The 25,345-nt window shown below is 40.7% G+C and overlaps 2 protein-coding genes across 2 annotated transcripts in view; one reads left to right on the forward strand and one right to left on the reverse strand.

Annotated features, from left to right (window-relative positions):
- The window catches only part of SPRED1 (sprouty related EVH1 domain containing 1), a 115,304-nt gene extending 99,028 nt beyond the window's left edge, over positions 1 to 16,276 (reverse strand). Inside the window, exon 1 of the mRNA XM_044231822.1 lies at positions 15,124 to 16,276. Coding sequence (XP_044087757.1) covers positions 15,124 to 15,155 — 32 coding nt within the window. The 5' untranslated portion in view covers positions 15,156 to 16,276. The remainder of the gene's footprint in view (positions 1 to 15,123) is intronic.
- Positions 15,284 to 16,039, forward strand: LOC122894590 (basic salivary proline-rich protein 4-like). The gene has a single exon (XM_044232372.1). It carries the CDS (start codon positions 15,284 to 15,286, stop codon positions 16,037 to 16,039), a length of 756 nt encoding a protein of 251 aa, XP_044088307.1.
- Positions 16,277 to 25,345: the final 9,069 nt, after the last annotated feature.

Genomic DNA, 25,345 nt, shown 5'->3' on the forward strand with positions numbered 1-25,345 from the left:
CCTTCAGTGAAGAAATGTGAGAAGCAAGGATGTAACACATATTATCTATAATTGAGCTACAGCAATTCAAATCTGAATTCCCCTGAAATTCCTCACAACTCGACCTTGAAATGCACTCCCCTGAGGATTCTATGCCTTCCAATATTATCTCTTATTTTCATGAAATAATAAACTGAACATAAATGTAAACCTTTAGTACCAATAGAAGCATCCTTGGAGTACAACATCCCTTACACACTGTAGTTCAGAAGAGGGGATTTTTTTTTTAAGATTTTATTTATTTATTTGACAGAGAGAGATCACAAGTAGGCAGAGGCAGGTAGAGATTGGGGGAGGGGGAGGAAGGCTCCCTGCTGAGCAGAGAGCCCGATGCGGGGGGCTCAATCCCAGGACCCTGGGACCATAACCTGAGCCAAAGGCAGAGGCTTTAACCCACTGAGCCACCCCCAGAAGAGGGGATTTTTAACTACAAAGTCTTGACCAGCATTATGCTTTTATACAGAATAAGAATGGGCCCAGGGATAAAGGGGAGCGGGAGGTACAGGCTTGCAGTTTCAGAATGACTAAGTCACAGGGATGATAGGTACAGTATAGGGAATCTAGTCAGTGGTATTGTAATAGCAGAGCAGGATGAAAGATGGTCGCTACACTTGTGGTGAGCATGACATAACATACAGAATAGTTAAATCACTATGCTGTACACCTGAAATTAATGTATTAACAAGGTTTGTCCACTATACCTCAATTTAAAAAAAAATGCAAAAATCCTCTTGTGCCATCGCAGTGTGTCTAAGTTGATCTATGAAATGATGTTTGCATATGAATGCATGTATTATGTACTTATGACTGTCACAGTCAAAAGTTCAAAAGCCTGTTTCAGGGTACATGCTCTGGAGTCTTTACCAGCTATATAATCTTTGTCAAGTTGTTTAACTTTTTGCTAAGCCTCCATTTCCTCATCTTTGTAAATGGAAGCATAGTAATTTTAACAATGTTGAAATCGTTGCTGTGAAGACTAAATCCACAAGATAATTTTAAGATGATGCTGGTAATCACTCAAATATTAGCTGTCACTTAATTATGGGCTGGGAGCTATATAAAAATACTGCAAGATACTAAAAAAAAATGGAATCTAAGAAGTCTGAGAATGAATTTCTTTTATAAATAATCTACAATAGTAAAAAAAATATGAATTTTTGGAAGCAGCAATTCATAACAAAATTTTTAAAAACTTAATATTCTTTGACATATTTATTGCTCTCCTGTAAATTCATCCTAAGAAATTAATTGAAAAGAAAAAAGCAATTACATGTAAAAAAAAAAAAAAAAGCTCATTACAATGTTATTTACTTATTAAGGCAAAGAGTTGGAAACCAAGTTTTCATGAATAAGGTAATGGCTATGTAAACATACAGTACAACTTGATGAAATATTACAAATATTAAAATTATATTACTAAAAAAACTATGCAGAAGTATGAAAATTCTTAGTATATTAGGTGAAAATGAATAAACATTTGTACATATACTGTTAAAACAAGTAAAAACTGTATGTATGAAACTAAAAGCAACTGAAAATTGTGCTGAGTTTTTTTTCTTTCCTTCATTCTTTGAGGTAATTATTGTTCCTTGACCTCACCCAAACAAAGAAAAGTCAGTATCTTAGTCCATTCAGGCTTCTACAACGAAACTCCACAGACTGGATAGCTTACAAACAAGAGAAATTTGCTTAAGAGTTCTGGAGCCTGGGAAGTCCTAGATAAGGTGCCAGCATGGTCGGCTCAGGGCCTTCTTCCTGGTTCACAGCGGAAGCCTTTTTGCTTGTGCCCTGACATGGCAGAAGGGGCTAGGATCTCTCCAAAGCCTCTCTATGGAGTCTTGGAACTGGGAAGGCACAAGGGCTCCAAGCTCAAGATTTAAGCTCCTGGGTAGCTCAGTGGGTTGGGCCTCTGCCTTCGGCTCAGGTCATGATCCCGGGGTCCTGGGATCCAGCGCTGCACCACTGCTGGGCGGGGAGCCTGCTCCCCCCCTGTCTCTGCCTGCCTCTCTGCCTACTTGTGATCTCTGTGTCAAATAAATAAATAAAATATTTAAAAAAAAAAAAAAAAAGATGTAAGCTCCTGCCAAAGGCCCCACCTCCTAATATCATCTTTGAGGGTTAGGATGTCAATATGGACTCCTAGGAAGATGAATATTCAGACCATACTAGTCAATTACAAGGATTCAGCTCAGTTTCACTATTTTCTTCCTACTATCTAGTTAAATCTATTTGAGATGGGATAAATGCAAAAATGGGACTCAAAGTTATCCAGTAGTTATAAGTCAAACTACTTTTTTTTTAAAAGATTTTATTCATTTATTTGACAGAGAGATCACAAGCAGGCAGAGAGGCAGGCAGAGAGAGAGAGAGGGAAACAGGCTCTCTGCCGAGCAGAGAGCCCGATGCGGGGCTCGATCCCAGGACCCTGAGATCATGACCTGAGCTGAAGGCAGAGGCTTAACCCACTGAGCCACCCAGGCACCCCTATAAGTCAAACTACGTTTATGCAGTGTATGTTGTGGCCTTGTACACAATACAGGTTCAGACTCCAAAGCAGTAGGGTCTATATAACTTCAGATTAAATTCTTTTTCTTTTTGGCTCACTTAGAAGCTAAGTTTGCTCTCTCCTGAAGCAGCAAAATGAGGAAACTGCTAAGGAAAACTAAGGTGATCAGAGGCTAGCTTGTCTCATTGATCTGTCTCTCCCCTTCCTTTTTTTTTTTTTTTTTTTTAAGATTTTATTTATTTATTTGACAGACAGAGATCACAAGTAGGCAGAGAGGCAGGCAGAGAGAGAGAGAGAGAGAGAGGAGGAAGCAGGCTCCCTGCTGAGCAGAGAGCCCGATGCAGGGCTCCATCCCAGGACCCTGAGATCATGACCTAGGCCGAAGGCAGCGGCTTAACCCACTGGGCCACCCAGGCGCCCCTCTCTCCTTCCTTTTTAAAGTGTTCAAAATAGGGAGTTGAAGAATACCTTAATTTGATATACTTATTAAAAGTTATCTGGTATATGTTCTCAACTTTTACTAAATTAATGAAGTTTGGGTTTTTGGATTAAATAATTCTCAAGAGAAAAAGTACATATAATTTTCATCATATTTTTAGGTTCCTGATTTATGTTCATTTAAGACTTTGATTCATAGACAATTTCAAATTCCTTTCTAAATCAAGTTTCAGTAATTATGTATCTAAAGCAACTATTTTTAACAAATTAGTTTCAGATTAATAAGCTAATAAGGCTACATGAAAATATAAACAGATTTTTGCTTTAGTTGTTGGTGACTAAAAAGAACATTATGTTTACAGACCTTTAGCTGCCCAAATTAAAGTTAACAGACTAAATCCAGAGCAATGAACTGCTAACTAACAGATTTAGCCCATCTCCCACCTATTAGGTAGAAATCTTAAGTTTGATTATAGCTGCAAAAAAGTAAATGTCTACATCTTTAATAAGCCGAAAAAATCTTCCTCTCTACCTTCTCTCTCACAAAACTAGATTTTATGTCTTCCATAGGATGCTATTTTTTTGAGAAAGACAACTTTTCCACTGAAATGGACAGAGAGATGTCAAAGCTATTTATACTTCCAAAATATACTCATGTATTAAAAATTGCTTTAATTAATAAGCTCTAGAAATATACTCCTTATGTAATTAGTTCTATTAAGTATCAAATAAAAAACTGGCTGGAGTCAGGTCTTTGCCTTATATCTTGTCCAACACTAGTTACTAATCTAGCTACCTCTTCTCTCATTTTTTGATCAGAACATAAAAGAAAATACTCACAACATAGATCTGTTATTTTTTGCTTGTTGGAATTTTTAGATCTTAAGTTCTTTCAAAAAGCTCCTTCTTTAACATTGAATTTGAAATACAATTTTTCAGGGTGCCTGGGTGGCTCAGTGGGTTAAAGCCTCTGTCTTTGGCTCAGGTCATGATCTCAGGGTCCTGGGATCGAGCCCCACATTGGGCTCTCTGCTCAGCAGGGAGCCTGCTTCCTTTCCTCTCTGTCTGCCTCTCTGCCTACTTGTGATCTCTGTCAAATCAATAAATAAAATCTTAAAAAAAAATAAAAAAGGATTATTGACCTCCTGGAAAAATTGTTTCCTCCTGGAAAAAATTGTATTTTTTTTTAAGATTTTATTTATTGATTTGACAGACAGAGATCACAAGTAGGCAGAGTGATAGGAGGAAGCAGGCTCCCTGCTGAGCAGAGAGCCCGATGTGGGGCTCTGGGGCTTGATCCCAGGATCCTGAGATCATGACCCGAGTGGAAGGCAGAGGCTTTAACCCACTGAGCCACCCAGGCGCCCCAGTAATCCCTTTTTAAAAGTAACCCTACCTTAGGCTAAATGAAATTGAGCACTGATTATTTCATGAACATAGTACCTTTCTTCTCAAGAACTAGAAGTTCTTTTTAATATCCTCTTATCTCTAATCAAAAAATGTTGGGGGGAGGAGGAGGTTTACTTTAACATCCCTTGAAGTAGTGACATATTATCCTGGTTTTACAGATGGAGAATCAAGCACAAAGACAGGTTATGTGATTTGCCAAAGTCTTAATGTGGCAGTCACCAGTAACTGCAGGACCCAAGTTAATCACAGAATTGTAATTTTACTGAATTTTGTTTTGAAAAGGCCTTTCTGATTACAAAAATACAAAACCTTCTCCCAAAGACAGTATAAGGTATCTGGATAAAACCCTACAGTATAAGTCAATATCTTGGTTAGCCTCTCAGAAAACCTTAACGTTCTCTCATTAAAATCCAAATCTGGTTAATTTATTCACATGTCTATCTTCCTTTCTCTAACTCCCAACATTCCTAGTTCCCAACGTCCTTATTCAGGATAAGACCCTTACTACATGAGATCCTATCATTTCCAATACTCTCAACTCTTCCCACAGCTAAACCTTTCCTTCTCTTGCCCTCCTTCCACTGGCACCCTCCATCTTCAACTTCCAATTCTAAAACCTTTATTCCAGTCTCTTCAAATAGTAGAGGCAGACGTCAGCATTCATACTTCCACTCTAAGTCACTCAATCCACACACACATTAAATACATTGGTGCTGGCTCAAGATTCCTTTCCACCTCAACTCCTGATACCGCCCAACCTAACAACTTAAACAGCCATATTAACCTTTTTCTATAAATATCCTAGCAGATCCTGGCTCCTCTATCGCAACAACCTTTTCTACCTTAATATTCTCTCATCCGTCATTACTCTGGAGTCGATCTTTTCTGATCAATATCTATTTTTCAATTTTTCCCACTTCTACATGCTCTTTAACTTTACCAAAACTTCCAGTCCCTTAAAACAGCCATCAGTTCCTTGTGTCTATGTATCACTCCAACCTCACTTTTTTCTTTAAAATCAAGTCTGACTGGCATACATACTGGCATACGGTATGGTACAAACACAATGCATTTGGATCTCCGTTCTACCACTTACTCCCTTTTGTGGCTGTGGGCAAGTTACTAAACCACTCTTAAGTCTCAGTTATCTCCTCTGTAAACTATGGATAATACTTACCTCACATGGGTCATTAGGATTAAATCTAGCACAGCATATGACAAACAATAACGAAGTCTGACAGACTTCTCTTCCCTAGACTTTGTTTTACCTTTTACCCAAGCCTTCTGTAAATGTTTTTTCTCTTCCTCGCCACTATTAACATCACCTAAACAATAATCTCAACTCCCAATTTTCGCCTGAATCTGTATAACCTTACTCTTTTCTGTCTCTTACTTCATTACTTCCTATTTTGTCTTTAATACTCTTCCTCCAAACTCTCCTACCTATCGAGCATTTTCTGTCTTGGGATGCCAGGGTGGCTCGGTTGGTTAAGCCACTGCCTTCGGCTCAGGTCATGATCCTGGAGTTCCAGGATCGAGTCCCACATCTCCTAGCTCCTTGGGGAATCTGCTTCTCCCCTTTCATGCTCTCTTTTCCTCTCTCAAATAAATAAATAAAATCTTTTAAAAAAGAAAAAAAAAAGGATTTTCTGTCTTTTGTCTCTCAAAAACATTGCTGTTTCTCACCATTCATCTTCTCACTACTAAAATATTCTTCTTGGGCAATTTACTCCTGGTTCAACTATTACATATGTCAAAGACATCGCCTCTAACTCTACCCTCTCAACCTTCTTTGGAATACCAAACTTGTATTTAATACACCTATGAGACATCTTCTACCTTGATGCTTAGAGGTAGGCAAGTTTTAAAAGGCCAAAACTGAGATGTTTTCCCAATAAAAACCTCTGCCTCTTTCCACTTCATTTAAAAGCATCAAGAGGCCCAAATTTAAAATGCTGAAGTCATCCCACACTCTTCCTACTCATCCCTTCACATCCAGTCAAGTAATCATCTGGCCATCTGAACTGCCCCACAAACTTATCCTCAACAGTTTCAAATGCACTATTTCCAGGTGTTCTGACTTGGTTATTACATCTTCCTCATCAACTGTAGTTCATCTTCTCCCTCCAATCAACTGCCCAAATGAATCCCAGCATTCAGCTTTTTACACAAATCTGGGATCACTGCCTCACTTAAATTAGTAGTTCTGCACTGCCTACATGAAAAGACTTAAACTGGTACTTCTCATTAAGTATCCTTACTGACCTAAGACTTGCAGTTGGGAGTGAGGGAGGGTAGCTCAAAGAACAAATTTTCTTTGAACTCAGTGCATTGTCTGAAGTATTAATGAGGACCTTGTTCAAAAATATCATCGCTGACCAATTAAAATAAATTTTTTCCTCTTGTCAAGACCGACTGACTTTCGGGGCACCTGTGTGGCTCAGTTGGTTGAGCACCCTACTCTTGATCTCAGCTCAGGTTTTGTTTTTTGGGTTTTTTTTTTTTTTTTTGACAGAGAGTGAGAACGCATGCACAATCACAAGCACAAACACAAACGGGGAGGAGCAGGCCAAGGGAGGAGAGGGAGAAGCAGGCTCCAGAGAGCTGATGTGGGGCGGATGTAGGGCTCGACCCCAGGACCCTGGGATCATGACCTGAGCCCCAGACACTTAACCCTCTGAGCCATCGAGGTGCCCCACTGGCTCAGGTCTTGATCTCAAGGTGGTGAGTTTGAGCCCCATATTGGGCTCCTGCCTGGGTATGGAGCCTACTAAGGACATGACAAGGCAGGAGAGGGGAGGATAGAAGAGAGGGGAGGGCAGACGAGGAGAAAACAAAAACTGAATTTCAGCAGCTTCTTTCACATTCATCTTGTGGGGGTCATGCTCCAGGGCTAGCCATCACCCTTGCCCCAAGGTTGATGATAAAACTTAAGCATAAATCTAGACTTCTCACAAACGCCTCCAACAGTCTTTTTTTTTTTATTTAAATTCTATTAACCAAAGTACAGTACATCATTAGTTTTTTTATATAATGTTCTCCCCCACCACTCCTGCAAGTAAGTATATCCAAAATATTATTACTTTTCTAACTTTTCATTTTCCCTTTCATGCTTGTTCTTGTTTTGTTTTCCCCTCCTTTTTTGAAATGCCTTTCCCTTTCCATCATCCTTATCTCTGGTCAGCTCCTAAAATTTGACCATTTCTGAAGCCTTCCTTCACACAACTCCCACACTGCCATCCGCAGCCAGGAATAATCACTTTCTCCTTGAGCCTTGAAGAACTTCGTATACAGAACACACATCACATTTCAGAAGGATCTAGTTCCCTTGCTGGATAGTGAAAGCAGTTACCAGGTTTTACCTATCTTTGTATCTCCAGGGCTAAGGAAAAGTGGAAGTACCTAGAAGCCACTCAAATGTCATTGCACTGAAATTCTTGAAGAGAAAGTTACTAATGGTATCTGTCCTGAAAAAAACTAAAAAATCCATATAATTCAAGCAACCAAAATTCTGAAATGCTTTTATATATCATTAAGAGTGCAAACCCAAAATTGACCCCTAACTCCAAACTCACAAAGTCAATGTAATTCACAACAACAAAAAAAGTTTGGTGACTTTATGCCAGAACTCTTATACTAAAAGCTACCCTAAAGTTGACCAAACCCAATATCATCTTTTTAAATGAGAAATATTAAGTCTAGGGGCTCCTGGGTGGCTCAGTGGGTTAAAGCCTCTGCCTTTGGCTCAGGTCACGATCCCAGGGTCCTGGGATCAAGCCCCACATGGGACTCTCTGCTGAGCGCAGAGCCTGCTTCCTCCTCTCTCTCTGCCTGCCTCTCTGCCTACTTGTGATCTCTGTCAAATAAATAAATAAAATCTAAAAAAAAAAAAGAAATATTAAGTCTAAAATTCTAGGAAGTAGAAAAGTACTATAAATCTACATTTATGAACATATACTATAAATCTATAAATTATAAACATTTAGTCCATATTATGAACAGAGACTGAATGACAACACTGCACTTCTGGCATTTAAGACTGAATTATTTCTCTTCCTTAATCTTTATATGTGATAAAAATACATCAATTTTCTTATGTTGATCCATTAATGCAGTCTCAAGATAAACCCAGTCTGACTATGAAGCTTTGTTTCATATTTAGTTCACTGAACTGGGTTTGATTTGTTACTTCTTGAAAATTCTCAGCCATTATCTCTGAGTATTTCCTCTCCTCCAGGATCTGTTTTGGAACTATGAGCTGTTATGTTGGACTTGTTCCTTTAACTATTCATGTTTCTTAATCTTCCAATTTTATAAACTCTATCTTTGAGTTCAGCCTCTTGTCTATAGCAGAAGATTTTAACCTTTTGTGCCAATAGACTTCTTTGGCTGACTGAAGGCTATGGCCCCCTTCTCAGAATAATATTAAACACCTAAAACAAAATACATAGGATTACAAAAGAATCAATTATACTGAAATAGCTATCAAAATATTTTTAATTTTGACACAGCAATAGCCATGCTTTATTAAGATACACATAAGCTCTACCAATGGCTTAATAACCGTAACTTTATTTATTTATTTATTTATTTATTTATTTTTAAGCTTTACACCCAAAAGGGGGCTTAAACTCACAACCCTGAGATCAAGAGTCACATGTTCTTCTGAATGACCCTGCAAGCCATCCCTACTATAACTTCAAAGTAGTAATGACTCAAACCACTATTTCAATAAATCTGTAACAAATGAACAGCAACTGAACCATAAGAAAAAAAATCTGACTTATTGGTGTTACAGGTTGAATAGTATCCCTCTAAAAAAATATATGTTGTGTTCAAACCCTCTACCTCAGAACATGACCTTACTTGGAAATAAGGTCACTACGTGTAATTTATTTAGAGGGGGTCATACTGGAGTAGAGGCGGCTCCTAATCCAATAAGACTGGTATCACATGGCCGCTTGAAGACACAGAGACACACAGGCAGAACATCATGTGATGATGAAGGCAGGAAATGCAATCAGGCAGCTGCAAGCCAAAAAATGCCAGACTGCCATCAACCACCAAAAGCCAGGATAAGGAAGGACTCCCCTACTGGTTTAATAGGAACATGGCCCTGCCAACACCTTGATTTTCGACTTTCAGCCTCCAAAATTGAAACAATGGATTTCTGTTGTTTTAAGCTCTCCAGTTTGTGGTACTTTTTTACATTACAGCAGCCCTAGGAAACTAACTATTGTCACAAGTATCTCTAATGCTGCTATGGTTTGTTGGAAATTCTGTCAATTGTGAATGTAAACAAATTTCAATTAGAGATTAGCAAAAACACTCTTAATTCTAAGAACCCTATGTCTGAAGCAATTTAATAACTCGGTCTAAGATCCATTACTAATGAAATATGTTTTAACAAAAATAATGAACTACATTTAAACAAAAATACATGAAGAGCTCTTTTTCATCTCAAACCATACTGAATGCCATAAAAACATCTCAGGGATCTGTAATGACTTTGGCTGTCAACTCTAAAATGAGATGCAGGGGTGCCTGGGTGGCTCAGTGGGTTAAAGCCTGTGCCTCTGGCTCAGGTCATGATCCCAGGGTCCAGGGATCGAGCCCGGCATGGAGCTCTCTGCTCGCCTGCTTCCTCCTCTCTCTCTCTGCCTGCCTCTGTCTACTTGTGATCTCTGTCAAATAAATAAATAAAATCTTTAAAAAATAATAAAAATAAAATAAAATGAGATGCAGCTCGGACATAAAACTTGTCATAAATAGTGAATTAAATCTAACTATCAAAGAATGAAAAAATTCATTATCTGTGTTAACTTCTTAAACTAATTACGTGTAAAATTATCCCTTACTCATACGTTAATATGATTAATATGAATAACCAAATGAAAAGACTTTTGACACTTCTTAGCCAGTAAGTAAAGCATGAGAGAGCTGGTCTCTTGTTACTCCTTTTAGTATATATTCCTTTTAGAACTACTAAAAGTAGTATATTCCTTTTAGAACTACTCAAGTTGGTTTAAGCCCAATAGTCTTTGGCTCACTTATTCATCCAGGGGCCATAGTTTTTAAAAGAAAAAAAAAAAAGAACAGTACAAAGTTCTCTACATGTGAGGTATATACATTATCGAAGACATGTGGCTATTAAGCCCAAAATAATAAAGTCTTTTATTAAAAGATTATGAATGGGGCGCCTGGGTGGCTCAGTGGGTTAAAGCCTCTGCCCTCAGCTCAGGTCATGATCCCAGGGTCCTGGGATGGAGCCCCGTGTTGGGCTCTCTGCTCAGTGGGGAATCTGCTTCCTCCTCTCTCTCTGCCTGCCTCTCCCCCTACTTGTGATCTGTCAAACAAATAAATAAAAATCTTAAAAAAAAAAAAAAAAAAGATTATGAATGTACTAATTGTCTCCAAATTTTTTACCTCGGCCCTTCAAAATTCATGCTTTTGGCTGTATCCTACCAGATCTCTACTGGAAGACTTTCATTTGCTTAAATATGTCAAAAACAACATAATAAAATTAATCCAAAAAAATTATTAACAAATACATATGTTTGTCTATCACTAAATTATTTCAGGGTAATTTAGTACAAGAAGAACCTCTAATGATGCTTAGTTCAAATTGCTCAAATGAAATGAGCAAACTGAGACCCACAGAAGCTGCACTTGTCCAGAATCACAGAATAATTAGTGACAGCTAGGACAGAAAGGGATCTCCCAATTCCAAGTCCAATGCTCTTTATGTTACACCATACTACATAAAAACTAGTTAAAAGTTAAGTAAATTATCTGCAAAAGCCTTTTGTATGATCACTTTAATTCTATTCATAACATGATATTTAAAAGCAGTCTGGTTGTCCAAAATCTAACAAGTTTTGGGGTTTGGGGTTTTTTTGTTTTGTTTTTTTAGTTTTGGGGTTTTTTAAATCAATTTTATTTTACCACCCAGGGCATTTTAAAAATAGGAAAAGGATTTCATTTCCACCTTTAAATTTGGCAAAAATGTTTTCAAAGAGAACTGGACACATATTTCAAGACATAAGCACTCTCATGTGAATTTTTCCTTTCTAGAGAGCAATATAGCAGAAAAAACTTAAAATTTACATCTCCTTTAACTCCATTCCTAGACTATCTTAAGGAAAGAATAAGATTTGGATGATGACAGAGCTAAGTATCAAATGCAGCACTGTTCAGGAATAAAAGAATATCCAACGATAGTAGCCTGGTTAAAACTAATGTATGTTATATACTGAACATAAAAACTATGCCATTAAAAACTATGTTCTGGGGGGACGCCTGAGTGGCTCAGTCATTCGTTAAGCATCTGCCTTCTGCCTTCCACTCAGGTCACGATCCCAGGGTCCTGGGATCTAGCCTTACATTGTCTGCTTCTATCTCCACCACTCCCCCGATTCTCCCTCTCTCACTCCCGTCGCTTGGGTTCCCTCTCTCTTTGTCTCTGCCAAATAAATAAATAAAATGTTTTTTTAAAAAAAAAAGTATACATGTATGTACATAAAATAATACAGAAAAAAGCCATCATAGTGCATGGTACATAGTAAAAAGCCAATAAATAGGATTCATCATCAACATCATTGGAAAGGTTTGATTACAGTATATTAAATGTTAAGACTTGTTATCTGAGAAACAAATAAACAAATTAATTATTATTACTTACTCCCTTTAAGGACTATTTTGTACATTATCGTAAATTACTACTTTTGCAAGAAGGAATTTTTTTATTGACTCTTTAAGTTAGTTCCAGTTATTACTGAAGGATGGAAAAGAAAAGCAGACTTTTACAAACCCTTCCCCAAATGTGGCACTGCATAAGATAAAGTCTTACATATAATAGATCCTTCATTAATTATTGGTTAAATATACACTCACAATCAACTTTTGAGAGCTATCTCTCCACACCAAACTCTAATTTCAAGTAATAGAGTATGTATTAGAGGATTTCAAAATGAGGCCTCCAAAGGCCTTACTGGATTTTTCCACAATGGTTACCTAGAAAAAGTTACTGGTTTCCCAAAATATTGGGTGATTTTCAGTCTTTAAAAAGTTGAAATCAGGTGAATAACATTTAAGTGTTAAGAACAGTCTCTAACGTAATTAAATTCCTACTGATTATGGCTCCTAAAAAAGGAAAAAAGAAGGTAAAAAAAATATATATGAAAGGCCCAGATAAAATCCATATTATGGGGGAACTTTACTATGCTGAGGCTTTAAGTGTTTCTGCCATAACACATATATATATCTTTTGTTGTTTCTTACTATATACAACTATAAGTAATAAATTACCTCTATTAAAGTAATAAATTACCATTTATATAGTAAAGATAAGATAAATTATTGGAATAAAAACTACATTCCAAAGGAGTTCACACTTTGTGGCTTAGCTAATGAACAATGTTGGCTCTAATAAAACTGATTACCAGATGAACACATCACTTCCTAAAATTTAAAAAAAAAATTTTTTTTAATAAAACCTCCAAGAGTTTGTCTCCATTAACTGTTAACATCTCATTAAAAAATACATATGCTAAAATATTTTTTACTGTTCTACCAAAACTAACGTAAAATGCCCTAGGGAATAACTTTTTAATAATGCAGGAGAAATTTGTGAAACAGAATTCTAAAGGTCTCAGTTAATGAGGTAATCTCCAAGGTGACCTGTATCAAAAACTTTTAATTTTTTTGAGTTAAAAAAAAAGGCAACCCTCTCAACTTGCCTTTTGGTGTCTCAAATCCCAACATCTTTGGGATTAAAAGTACTGGGAATTGTTTACTGATTTTCAGTGTAAGAGCAGTATCATCCACCAATATCACTAATGAAAAACCTGCATTCTTAATCTGCCCACAAGTATTAGAAAAAGAGTCTATTTAGAAACAATGTATTTTATGCATGTGTCAATTCACCTTCCCTCATTTTTCTATTAGATGCATCCAAAGAGAAAATATTAACATTTTACTTTAAATATGGTAATTTGTCTTTTCCCATCTCTAAAACAGAATTTGACATTTTGATCCAGGCTACTTTCTTAAAAGATACCAGTAAAAATTATCGTCCTTCCGTTCAGGATTTTTAGCAGTTTTTCCCCTAACTAAGTGTTATCTGAGATACTTCTTGATCTCTCTCAAAGTAGGTCTAATCTGCGGAAGGCAGTGAGGCAGTGCACTGCACTGTGAATGGACAGCCAGGTATTTTATGAATGGAGGCGATCACGTGATCCCAGCACCTCCCCGAACTGATATTTCCCACATAACTGTGTCAACATTCTGAGAATAGAGGTAGTTGTTTGTGTGTGCGTATGTTTTTGAATTTAACCTATAACTTCTAATTCTCCTTACTTCCTCATCTCGAAAATCTACATGAAGACAAACAGTCAGGCTTTGAATCTTTGTCCTGGGAAATCCTTTCAAGATGTCCAAGGTGATGGATGTTTAATTATTTTTTTATGAATGAAGAGTGTGCTATGCAAATGAGGGCGATTCACAAAAAGAGAGAGAACATGGCGGCCACTTCTGCTTCTAGACTGCACTGACACTGCAGCAATCTACCTTCTCCCACACCCGCTCATCAGAAGAGTGTGTTGGGGGTGGGGGCGGTGGAGGTTTGAGGAGAAACGCTGTTTGGCATTTCTCAAGCTATTTTATGTTAAACAGGCCTAGGCTTTGGATTTTAAAGTTCTCTCAAAAAGGTCTGACTCGAGGAATGCACTTTATTTAAAGGAATGCATCCTAGGGCTAGTCCTAACTCTTAACTCTTTCCAATCCTCCAAAGATAAACAAAACTTGAGCTTAATTACAAGAGAACGGACGCAAATATTCTGCAAGGAATTAAATCCGGTCTCCGTAAAAACTGTTACCGCACCATTATTCTTGCAGGCAGCCCTTACCTTGAAGCAAAATATTTAAAAGGCAACGTATTTCGTTTGGAAAACAAACCGCCCAAATAAACACAAACTTAAACCATGACACTCTAGAAGTTAATGAATGAAGTCATCAACACATTCAGCAATGTAAATACTGTTAAACCAAGGTAAACGGTGTTTCTCAATACAACCGAAGGATAAAAATTAACATTCAATATTCTTCTATGCCCCTGATGAAGGCATGCCCAGCATTCGCAAAGGTAAAACGTAACAGTTCAATGTCTCCCACACTCCAGGTGTCCTTCGTTATTAAATTCTAAAAATGTTTCCCTAGTTCCATTTTCTACATGAAGCTTACAGGTCATAAGTTTAAAAGGGGGGAGGGAGGAGGTTTAATCGGTATTTAAGAGTCACTGACTCATCGAATTAAGATTCAAGAGCAGTTTGCTGCAGGAGGTGCTCCCACACATTAGTTTCCAAGTAAAATAGCTATAAAAGAAGCAGGATGGATATTCAGGTTATGTGGACTGGTAGGCTAAAGTGAAAAGGGGCAGGCCAGGGGTCTTCGAGGCAAACAAGTAATTTCTACCCCGCCACCATCCGTCCACATTGGTCCATCTCATAGGCGTACAATTGCCATCCCACCCCAACACTCAATACCCTCCCCCAGAAGTAAGCAACTAAACGCGCGGGGGGGGGGGGCTGCCATTAAATGGCTAAAGAAATCAAATGTTATCTCCAGAACAAGATGCACCGAACTCTCCAAGCTTGCATGCTTTCCGGCACCCAAGTCTCAGAGGGGTCGGAAGGATGGGGGGGGTTACTAATCAAGATCAATGAGGCGCTTACTCGTTGTCAGAAGTCGCCGTCTCCTCGCTCATCTTTCCCTCACCGCGATCCGATCTGGAGATGGAGGAGCAACAGCAGGCGGAGGAGCAGCAGCAGCACCGAAGGGCAGGAGGCAGCGGCGGCCGGGGGGGCGCGGGTGCAGCGGCTCAGGGGCCTCACCATGGTGGACGCCTCACCCGGAACGGTGCCCCCCCAGCCGGGAACCCCGGCCACCCCCGCAGGGGGGTGGCGGCAACAACCTCCGCCGTGGCGACCCCAGCCTCTTCCTCCGCCTCAGCGCCCAGCCAAGGGATCCGAGGAGGCCAGGGAGGGTGGGTGGAAAGGAAAAAGGGCAGAGGGGCTGCGAAGGCTGACTGGAGAGCTGCTCCTCCCGCCACCGGGGTGGAGCGCGGCGGGGTCCGGCCAGGAAGGAGCGGGCGGGCGGAGAACCCGGGAGCAGAGGCGGCGCTTCCCTCAGGGATGCGGCGAGGAGGAAGCAGAGATCCGTTCGGTGGGGGCCGGCGGGAGGGTGCCGAGCCCAGGCTCCAGGCGGCGGCGGCGGCGCGGTCCTGCCGGAGCCCACCCCACCATCTCCCACCTCGCCGCCGGCTGCCCGCTTAGCGCCGAGAGGCGGCCGGGGCGGTCCTCAGCCACGAGCAGGACCAGGGCGAGGGGCCTCGCGGCGGCGGATTCCTCCAGACACGCTCCAGCCGGGACGCCTCCAGGAGGGGGAGGAGGGGGCGGCGGGGAGCGTGTGAGGCCAGGGCAGGCAAGCCGATCTCCCCCACCCGGGTCGGAGAAGAGCAGGCGTACTCAGGAGACAGGGTCCCGGGAGGCAGCGGGAGAGCGAGGAGAGCGGACGCAGGTCCCCCACCAGCCGGTGCCCACCAGCAGCTCGGCGGGCCAGCTCCTCACACCCGCCAGAGGGGAGCCGTGAGGGGGGCGGCGGAAGCGCTCACGCCGCCCGCTCCTTCCGCCGCCGCCGCCGCCGCTGCCCGAACCGGGGGCGCCCAAGGGAGAAGGAGGCGAAGTAGTCCCTGGCGACTTCTCCCGGCCGCCTGCCTCCCCCAGGGGCCAGAGCGGACGCGGGGTGCGGTTGCCGAGCGCAGTACCCAGGCTGTGAGGGCGTGTGAGTAGGGCTAAAAGCTGCGGCCTCCGGGCGAATCACTGCAACTCGAAGTCGTGTGCAGCATAGCAAGTTTCAGGAAAGTAGTTCCCTCCTCCCTTCATTTCCCAAATCGTTGTCGAGCCACGGAGTGGGGAAAGGAGGAGGGAGGCGGAGGGATACGCCAGGCACCGTGTTCGGTGTGCGTGCGCGCGCTCCAAACTCTTGGCACGCCGCGAAAGGGGGCGGGGGTGTGAGCTGCACGGGGAGCTGCTTGGGAGGTTGCATTGTTGCGGCGCGTTACTCCCCGTTACACCCCGTTACTGGCTTTGGAATATCTGGGTTGTTAGAACGAGGAGGCTAGAATGACAGTGTGGTCAAGGAGGAAATTGGAGGCTGCTCTGTTTTGCCGTGTGTGTGTGTGTTGGAGGCTGCTCTGTTTTGCCGTGTGTGTGCGTGTGTGTGTGTGTTGGAGGCTGCTCTGTTTTGCCGTGTGTGTGTGTGTGTGTGTGTCTGTGTTTTCCTTGCAGAGCGAAGAATGGAACTGGCATGAGTTCATTTTTAGTTGGTGGGGGTTAGAGGGAGGGACCGTACAAAGAGAGCTCCGCCTGCTGTCCCTCTGGTTGCACTGCTGCAGTCCCCTAGCTGCATGTACAGCGGGAGTGCGAGTGTGTGTGTGTGTGTGTGTGTGTGTGTGTTAGAGTTAGTTTTAATACCTTGGATTCTTAAAGCGCGAGGGGTATGCTGTGCAGGGCATTCATCTCCAAAAGCTAGAGTGGTTGTTAATGGAGAACGACTTCCATTGAAGCCCAGAGTAGGCGTGTTACATGAATCTGGCGCAGTCAGAAGCACAGGAAATAACTCCCGCTGCGAGTGAGGTTGCATAACTATAGCGCAGAAGATGCCTCTGTGGCACGAACTGCTCTAAACGGAGGCGGAATGATTATTGAATAGGCAGCTGTCAGTTTTGCATTATTAGAGGACAATGTATGCATTCATTTCTAAAGGTTTTTGCACAGAAACCTGCTGGGGTTTCAGCCGGCAGTCTAGGGTCTGCGGGACTAGAGAACTCACGGCCCTTGGCCTTGGCCTCTGCAAATTCTATCATCCCTTCTACCTAGAAAGCCAGCCTTAGGCCATCCGGTCTGGGGGCTGAGTCCTAAGTTTCTGACGCATCTCTCTAGCTATCAGTCTAGTTTTGTGTGCGGTGTTTTTCTCTCATTTTCAGGTTTGTGTGGCCTGAGAGTAAATGCTGCTCCTGCCACCTTGAGGGGTAAAACAATTCCTGAGGATGAGGAAAGTGGGGGAAAACTCCCAAACCAGCCAGCGCTCCTCACCTGGCATCTGTCTCCAGGAGGTTTCAGGATTGCTGCTTTCTAGAGCGCATACACTAGCCTGTTATTAAACAGTGTTTTGCACATAGTAGTGTTTTGCACATTGCTTAATAAATGAGGAGTAAAGGAGCTAATCCTCTCAGGCGGCCGCCAAAACCAGCCCACTGATTTCTGAGGTTTCTTTAATGTAACTCTTGCCTCTTTCCTGGGCAGCAGCATTTCCTTACTCAGAGTGAGGAAGGGGCAGTGTTGGTGGCTGGAAGAGGTGACCTCTTTTACCTCTGAACATGCGTTTTGTTGGTGGTGGTGGTGGTGGTGGTTTGGTTTGGTTTTGATCTTGTTCCTGGGAAGACCCTGTTCCGGGAGTGTTGGTACTGGCCTGCTCTCCTTCCTACTACTGCTACCCAGTTTGCCTTCTCAGATTTGAATCAAGTCCCATCAGTTATCATTTGTGTGTTCTAGACAGGTTACATAAACATTGCCCATGGAAAATGGGGAGACTTGTACCTAATTCATAGAGCTGCTGTGCTGATTCATGAAGTAATAATATACGTGAAACCCTTAGAACAGATGAAGAGATCGATAAATTCTAGCTCTTCCTCCGATTTTGTAAAATGGATATGATGGTATGCTCCATGACAAGGTGGTGGCAGTGGCTTAGAAGGTTAAACTCAGCCTTGCTTGTTCATTCGATAAATAACTATGGGCTTTATTCTGTTACTACTCTTGCTAGACACATGGCCTGCAGGCCTTATCCATAAATGATTGCTCTCAGTCATTATGGTTAAGTGAGTATAAAGAAAGTTGGGTCACTGGTAAAGGCCTCCTTTTCTTTTGAAGAAGTTTGCATCTGCTTGAAATTCACCTGCATCAGGGAAAGGATCAGTGACAGGCTTTGGGAGATCTGAAAACCATCTTGGCTGTGCTGTGCAAGGCACTGTGCTGGCCACTTTCATACACGTTACTTACCGAAAGGGGCAATTTATGATCAATAGCCCAACTTCACACTTTTTAGATTGTTCCCAGTTCTATAACCAAGACACAATCACCAAACTGTTCCTCACCTCCAGTGTTCCCCATACCCCTCTCAGGACACATTTGTGCCCTTCTTTTTAAGGGTACATTTCTAATCCTCCCCTCTCACCCAGTTATTGAAGATCTTACCAGCATTTTAGTAAACTATCTTGGTCTGAACAGAGAATTCTACTCTGAAGCAATCAGAAATGGTCCTACGTTCAGGTTCAAGTGTCAGGGGTCTTTCAGTCTTACTCACTGTCTGTAGCTACCTTAAGTTCAAGAGGCCTCACTGCTCTATCCCAGTGTCTGTACCTGAGCCAGTACAAGAGACAGAATGACCAAATGCAATATGGGAGACCTTATCTGGATCCTGATCTGAACAAATACTTTTACATTTGAGATCATCGGGGAAGCAAACACCAACTAGAGATTGATGATAATAAGGGATTTTTTTTTAAGTATTAGTGTCATGATTGTTGTTTTTTTAAGTCCTCATCTTTTATAAAAACATACTGAAATATCTATAGATGATATATCTGAGATTTGTTTCAAAATAATTCAGTAGGGTGAGGAGTGGGAAGAAGTAGGTAGGGATAGAGATGAAACAAGATTGGCTACAAAATAATAATGAGCACATTCTCTTTATTATTTCACATATTTAAAATATTCTATAATTTTTTTTTTAATATGCTGGAAGTCCTGCTTGAAAGCAGATCCCTTAGCCCCACTCCCAAGATTAGGATCAGCAGATCTGTAATGGAACTGACAAATCTGCTTTTCCAGAACGATGCCAGGCTCTTGGTCCTTCTTAACCCTTCACAGTCTTCTACCTTTTTCCCTACAACTACTTTTCATCCCATCTCCAAACACATTCCTACCTAAGAATCTCGATTTCAGCAGCACCCAAAAAAGGGTGGCCCAACATCTATCATAAGCTAAGGCAGGTCCAGGCCAAAGGGCTAGTTCAGTCAGGGAAGCTGGATTTAATAAGACTTGAAAAGCTGGCACCTGGGTGGCTCAGTGGGTTAAAACCTCTGCCTTCGGCTCAGGTCATGATCCCAGGGGTCCTGGGATCCAGTCCGCATAGGGCTTTCTGTTCAGCAGGGAGCCTGCTTCCTCCTCTCTCTCTCTGCCTGCCTCTGCCTACTTGTGATCTCTGTCAAATAAATAAATAAAATCTTAAAAAAAAAAAAAACTACACTTGAAAACCTATGTGAAAAGGTAAATACAGATGCAGATCACAGTTTCACCTGAAGTTCCAGCTCCATTTAGTTGGCATAGCTATCTATCAATGAGTGCTAGTCAAAGATTCTGTGGCCATGCCAGGGGTCATCAGGGCAGGGGCATGCTTGTATTTACTTGGGTGTGTTTTCTGAGGTGGGTCTGTGGGGAAAAGGCTTGTCACATTGACTGCTGCTCACCGGTGGCTCACATTACTGTTGTCCTCAGTTTTAGGAATTAGCCATGGCCACTTACAAATTGTTATAGATGATTAATTATATTGATTATTATTATAGATGATTAGCATTTATGCACCAACAGCACAAGTGCCAAGTGACTCCCACTGTAGGACATCATCACAGCTAGGAAGGTACTAGTGGTTTCTGGGTTCCAGGTGGGTATCAGACCATGGTTCACAAGGTCAGCAAAGGTGGCCTATCCTCATGGAAGCCCTGGCAGATGGCAGGTAGCACTCCAACTCAAGGCCTTCTCCCTCTTTCCAGACCGCTCAGTCCCTAGTGACCATCTTTCTGATGAACTCAGACTTTATCTCCTCAAATTCTTTTCTTTTTGCCTTTACTGTTTTACCCTTGTATTGATAATTCTTTCTCTCTGATCTACCTCTTCCTGAGTTTATATTTGTTTTCCCAGTTAAATGTTAAGTGGCTTGAAGGCAGAGGCTGCATTTCATATATTTTTGGTACACTCTTCAGCAATCCTTTTGAGTAACGGAGGTTTTTCTAGTGAAATATGATAGCCAAGCCAGTGTATGTCTAAAAATGAAGCTTTAATGGGACGCCTGGGTGGCTCAGTGGGTTAAAGCCTCTGCCTTCGTCTCAGTTCGTGATCCCAGGGTCCTGGGATCAAGCCCCGCACTGGGCTCTCTGCCTGCCTCTCTGCCTATTTGTGATCTCTGTCTGTCAAATAAATAAATAAAATCTTTAAAAAAAAAAAAAAATGAAGCTGTATTGACCGACATGGTGATGAAAATTCAGAGCCCCCTCCAGCTTGTTATTGCAACCTGAACACTACAGCAGCTCAGCATTTCACACATGCTGTCCCTTGCGCTAATAAGCTCTCAGCAGAGATTTGTATACTTGAAAAGCCAAAAGAGGAGATAATCATGCCAACATGTGAGGTTCTAGCAGTGCATAAAATACATACTCAAATTTCTATTTCTAAGCATTACCCCTGATCAGATGTTTCAAAATTTAAAATTTTAAAACTGTAACTAGAATGTGCCTAGATCAAAGGGGATTGATTCTATTTTCATGCTGTACTTTGTTTAATGAACAATCTTTTTTTTCTTTCTTTCTGTGTGTGTGTATGTGTGTAAAACCAGTCTCTTGGCTAATGAGCTCTGCCTCTCAGAGGAATTACTAAATGGTAACCATGTTTCTAAATAGTTTCCTTGCCTCTGGCATGAGTCTGTTTCTCCATTGCTAGGGTTTCCTTGTTCTTCCAAACTAATGCAAAGTATAAAGGATAAGTATGCTATTTTATTTTTCTCCCAAAGGACTGCAATTGTTGGTCTGGTAGTATCCGGTAAGTGTGAAATCAGTTTACTTTTAATGCTATAACTGCCTTTTACAGGAAGTTTCCACAAGATTACAACCAGTACAAGGGAAATGAGCAGTCTGTGATTTCCTTTATTTTCAGCATAATCTTAGCAGGGAGGATGCTTACCAGGCCCACACTGCTAAATAAAGCACTTCTCCTTACCATCATTCTCCCAAATGGAATTGGCATGCTTGTTCCTTGAAGGTTAGATCCCAGTACAGTAAATGTGAAGGATTGAAATATCTGTGACATAAAATTTCCAAGGATGTGTGCATGCAACAAATGCACCACAACAGGAGTCTAGATGATTACTTAGATTTTGTTTCAAATATGGCATTTGACTTCCCTTTTAGTGAGTAATACCCGGCCATTGTATACAAATACCAAACTTGGAATGTCTTTTAGAAACTTAACCTTGCTAACCCCCTTGCCCACTAGGAATTATCATCAGTTCCAATTTATAGAAAGAATTAGGAACTGACCATCAGAGAGGTTAGGTGACTTGCCAAAGTTCACACATTAGCAGGGCTGTGGCTGGAGCTCAAACTAAAATTTTTCTCCTCTACAAACCCGTGTGTGTTTGTGTGTGTGCATGCACTTGTATGTGTGTGTCTGAGTGTGTGTGTGTGTTTTGGTAGTATATATAACTTCTCCAAGATGAGCTCCTTGGAGGCATATACTTTGTATTTCAAATCATTATTGTTGTGGATGATGACTTGGCAGGAGAACTGTACTTTGGAAGAAGGGAGGAGGAGTCGTTATCAGCTGCCTCCTGTGATGCCCAGGTACATAAATGCCCTTATACCATCAGTTCCAGAGGCAACAACATCTGGTTAGTTCTCACGATCACAGTAGCCACTAGCCATGTGTGGCTAAATTAAAATTAAATTAAAATCAAATTTGATAAGATTAAAAACTTACTCTGTAGTCTTACTAGCTACATTTCAGGGGCTTAACTGCCATGGATGGTTGGTAGCTACCATTCTGGACAGTTCCGATATAGAACACTTCTATCACAGAACGTCCTTTTGGGTACTTTCGTGTGCAGATATGTTGTTATACACAACACAGGTAATTATCTTGTTATTAATATAGACATCTAACCATGGTTGTGCTTTCGAATATGTTATTATTGGTTTGGACTGAGCATTGTATTCCCTGTTTTTATCTTAGATATGTCTTCATTGCCATCAACTAAGGGTAAAAAAGAAATAAATTTCATAATTAGAGTCTTTGATAAAGCCGCAGAAGATATCTACCTTAGAAGCACTAATGCGTTTATTTATTTGATAAAAATGTTTTAAACGCTCATGTTGAATATTGTAATTCCTTGCTGCTCAAAGCAGCATAGCTTCCCCTGGGAGCTTGTTGCAAACTCTTGCAGAAATGCAAGCTCTTGGGCTCCACCCGAGTCCTACTGAATTATAATCTGCATTTTAACAAGATCCTTAGGCGATTCAACTGTGCATTGAAGTTTAAGAAGCCCTGCTGTAAATAATCTCTCTCTCTGGTAGGTGGCCTTTCCTAACCTTGATTAGGAGTATCATTCTTCAGGCTTGCCTATCCTCCGAGTATATAAAAGTAAGATATTCCCACCATCATTTTCAGCCCTTTTCATACCCGCCCCCACCCCGGCGACAAAAGGATTTTTGTTCCTATTTCCTTTGATCCTCTTGTTTCTGGTCTAGGATTAAGAACATCCAGCATCTTGACTCTGCTCCTCCCTCCATCAAGTCTTCTACACTCAGCTCCATGAAGTCCCAGGTCTCTCCACCAGGGCACTGTGCGCGTAAGGGCTGCCCTTTTCCTCCCACCTCCCCATTTCCCCCTTTTCTCTCAAATCTTCCTGCTTCCCTAAAAAGCATTCCTTCTTTTCCCAACTCTCTTTTTTCTGACTTACCTGAAAGATTCCTGCTCTTTCTATTCAACGATATCACACTTTCAATCAGGCTTCATTACACTCTGTTGGGCATGTGTAAAGCCTGGCAGTTCTCACAAGCCACTCAGGGCATCTTAAAACATTACATTCTTATATATTATATAGAATATATATATATAATATATAGTTATATATTATAACTTCTATTTGCTCTACTTTAATTTAAAAACAAAACTTAAAACTTAATACAGAGTTGGCTCTTCCAGACCTCTACCTGTGTTGGCAATGTAGATGTGTGTTTTATATATATATATATATTTTTTTATATAGTTTAGCAATTATAATTCCAAGAATGTAGAAGTTTAGGTGATAGGGCAGAAGGAGAGCTATAAAGGAATTCTGAGTATTAGAGGGAAAAGGTAGCAGTTATTTTTATTATTTGTTTTGTATACCATCTTGTATAGATAGATATAGATATAGATATATTGCAAAATTTTGGAGACCAGTAAAAAGGCTGTTGCAATGGTCTATATGAGAGAAAATTAGGACATTGGTCAGGGCCTAGAGAGAGAGAGGATGGACAAAAGACATGTAGATAAGAGAATATTCAGGACTACTTTAGGTGCTGGGAGAAAGTCTGCTTTCCAGCAATCTACAATCTAGCTAGGAAGACATGGAAAACCAAAAGGAAACATTTAGAAAATACAAGATGTTATCTGAATAAATGCCATGACAAGTAATAAAAATAACTGCTGTTGTTTTCTTCTAATGACACTATTCTTCTTAGCATCCCCAAATATGTCCATTTTGGAATTCTGTGACAGTATCTTCAATAGGTTTGCATAAGAAAATCTAAATATACACTATATTGAAGAATTCTGTGTTTAGAAATTATTTGATGCTGAAAATTTCGCTTTCAGTGACACCTGGCCAGTCCTTACCTTTCCAGACAGAGATGTTTTCTTTCTCCGTAAGATTTTTAAATCCTAAGAAGACACTGACCCGCGTCTTCTCATACTAGAGAATGCCACCCTCAGCTCTAAAGCTTTTTACCAGGAAGCTAAAACACTTCACGCCCTTATTGTCTTCTGGGTCTTAGCCAATCTTTGTTTATTTCAGGTTTCCTTCCTTTGTTGGATCATCCAAGTCTTTCTTCTGGAGCCCCTGCCAAGCTGTGCCAAGGACTTGGGACAATTTCTCTTAACCTGCCTTATTGTCCCTGCTTATTTTAAGTATGTCTCCTAATATTTTCCATAGAGCTTTCTAGAATTGATTTAGGAAAATAAAATTGCTAGCTACACCCTACACTATTTGGTCTAGTCTACATCCTAGAAATGTGGTTATTCTTGATATGTCCCATGATAGTATTCTTAACTGAGTATTCATTTAATGTCTAGATTTAGTCATCCATTGTTTCTAAGTTTTTCTATAACCCCAACTTCCATAGGTGTCTAATTATTTTTGCATCATAACTTATAAAGTGCGATGTCTGGTAGGTGCTTAATAAATGCTATTTTATATGGTACTGGTAATTTATGTCTCTCCAAAAAGACAACTTTTATTTATTTGTCAGAGAGAAAGGGAGAACGCAAGCAGGCAGAGTGGCAGGCAGAGGCAGAGGAGAAGCAGGCTCCCTGCTGAGCAAGGAGCCCAAAGTGGGACTCGATCCCAGCACTCTGGGATCATGACCTGAGCCAAAGGCAGCCACTTAACCTACTGAGCCACCCAGGTGCCCTCACCAAAAGGACAACTTTTAACTTATATTTTGAATTTATATCTCTGAAGCTTTTACTTATTCAAATATATAAATGACATGAGATATTTGGCCAAACTTCCATTCAAATTCATAAATTCTATTTATGTATGATCCCAGTTTATCCTTTACTTTTCATTCATTCACTTGAATGTAACTCATTTAATTCTAACAGTCATCTCTTGGGGTTTTTTTTTTTTAATTCTTTTTTCAAGGTGTTTACTTTTAATACTGATCTTCTTTTACAAAACCAAAAGTGTTTAGTGAAGGGTAAAAAGAACTTTCAGAGGGGAACCCTCCTACACTGTTGGTGGGAATGCAAGCTGGTGCAACCACTCTGGAAAACAGCATGGAGGTTCCTCAAAATGTTGAAA

The sequence above is a fragment of the Neovison vison genome, chromosome 13 (genome assembly GCF_020171115.1).
Source record: "Neovison vison isolate M4711 chromosome 13, ASM_NN_V1, whole genome shotgun sequence".
Taxonomy (NCBI): Eukaryota; Metazoa; Chordata; class Mammalia; order Carnivora; family Mustelidae; genus Neogale; species Neogale vison.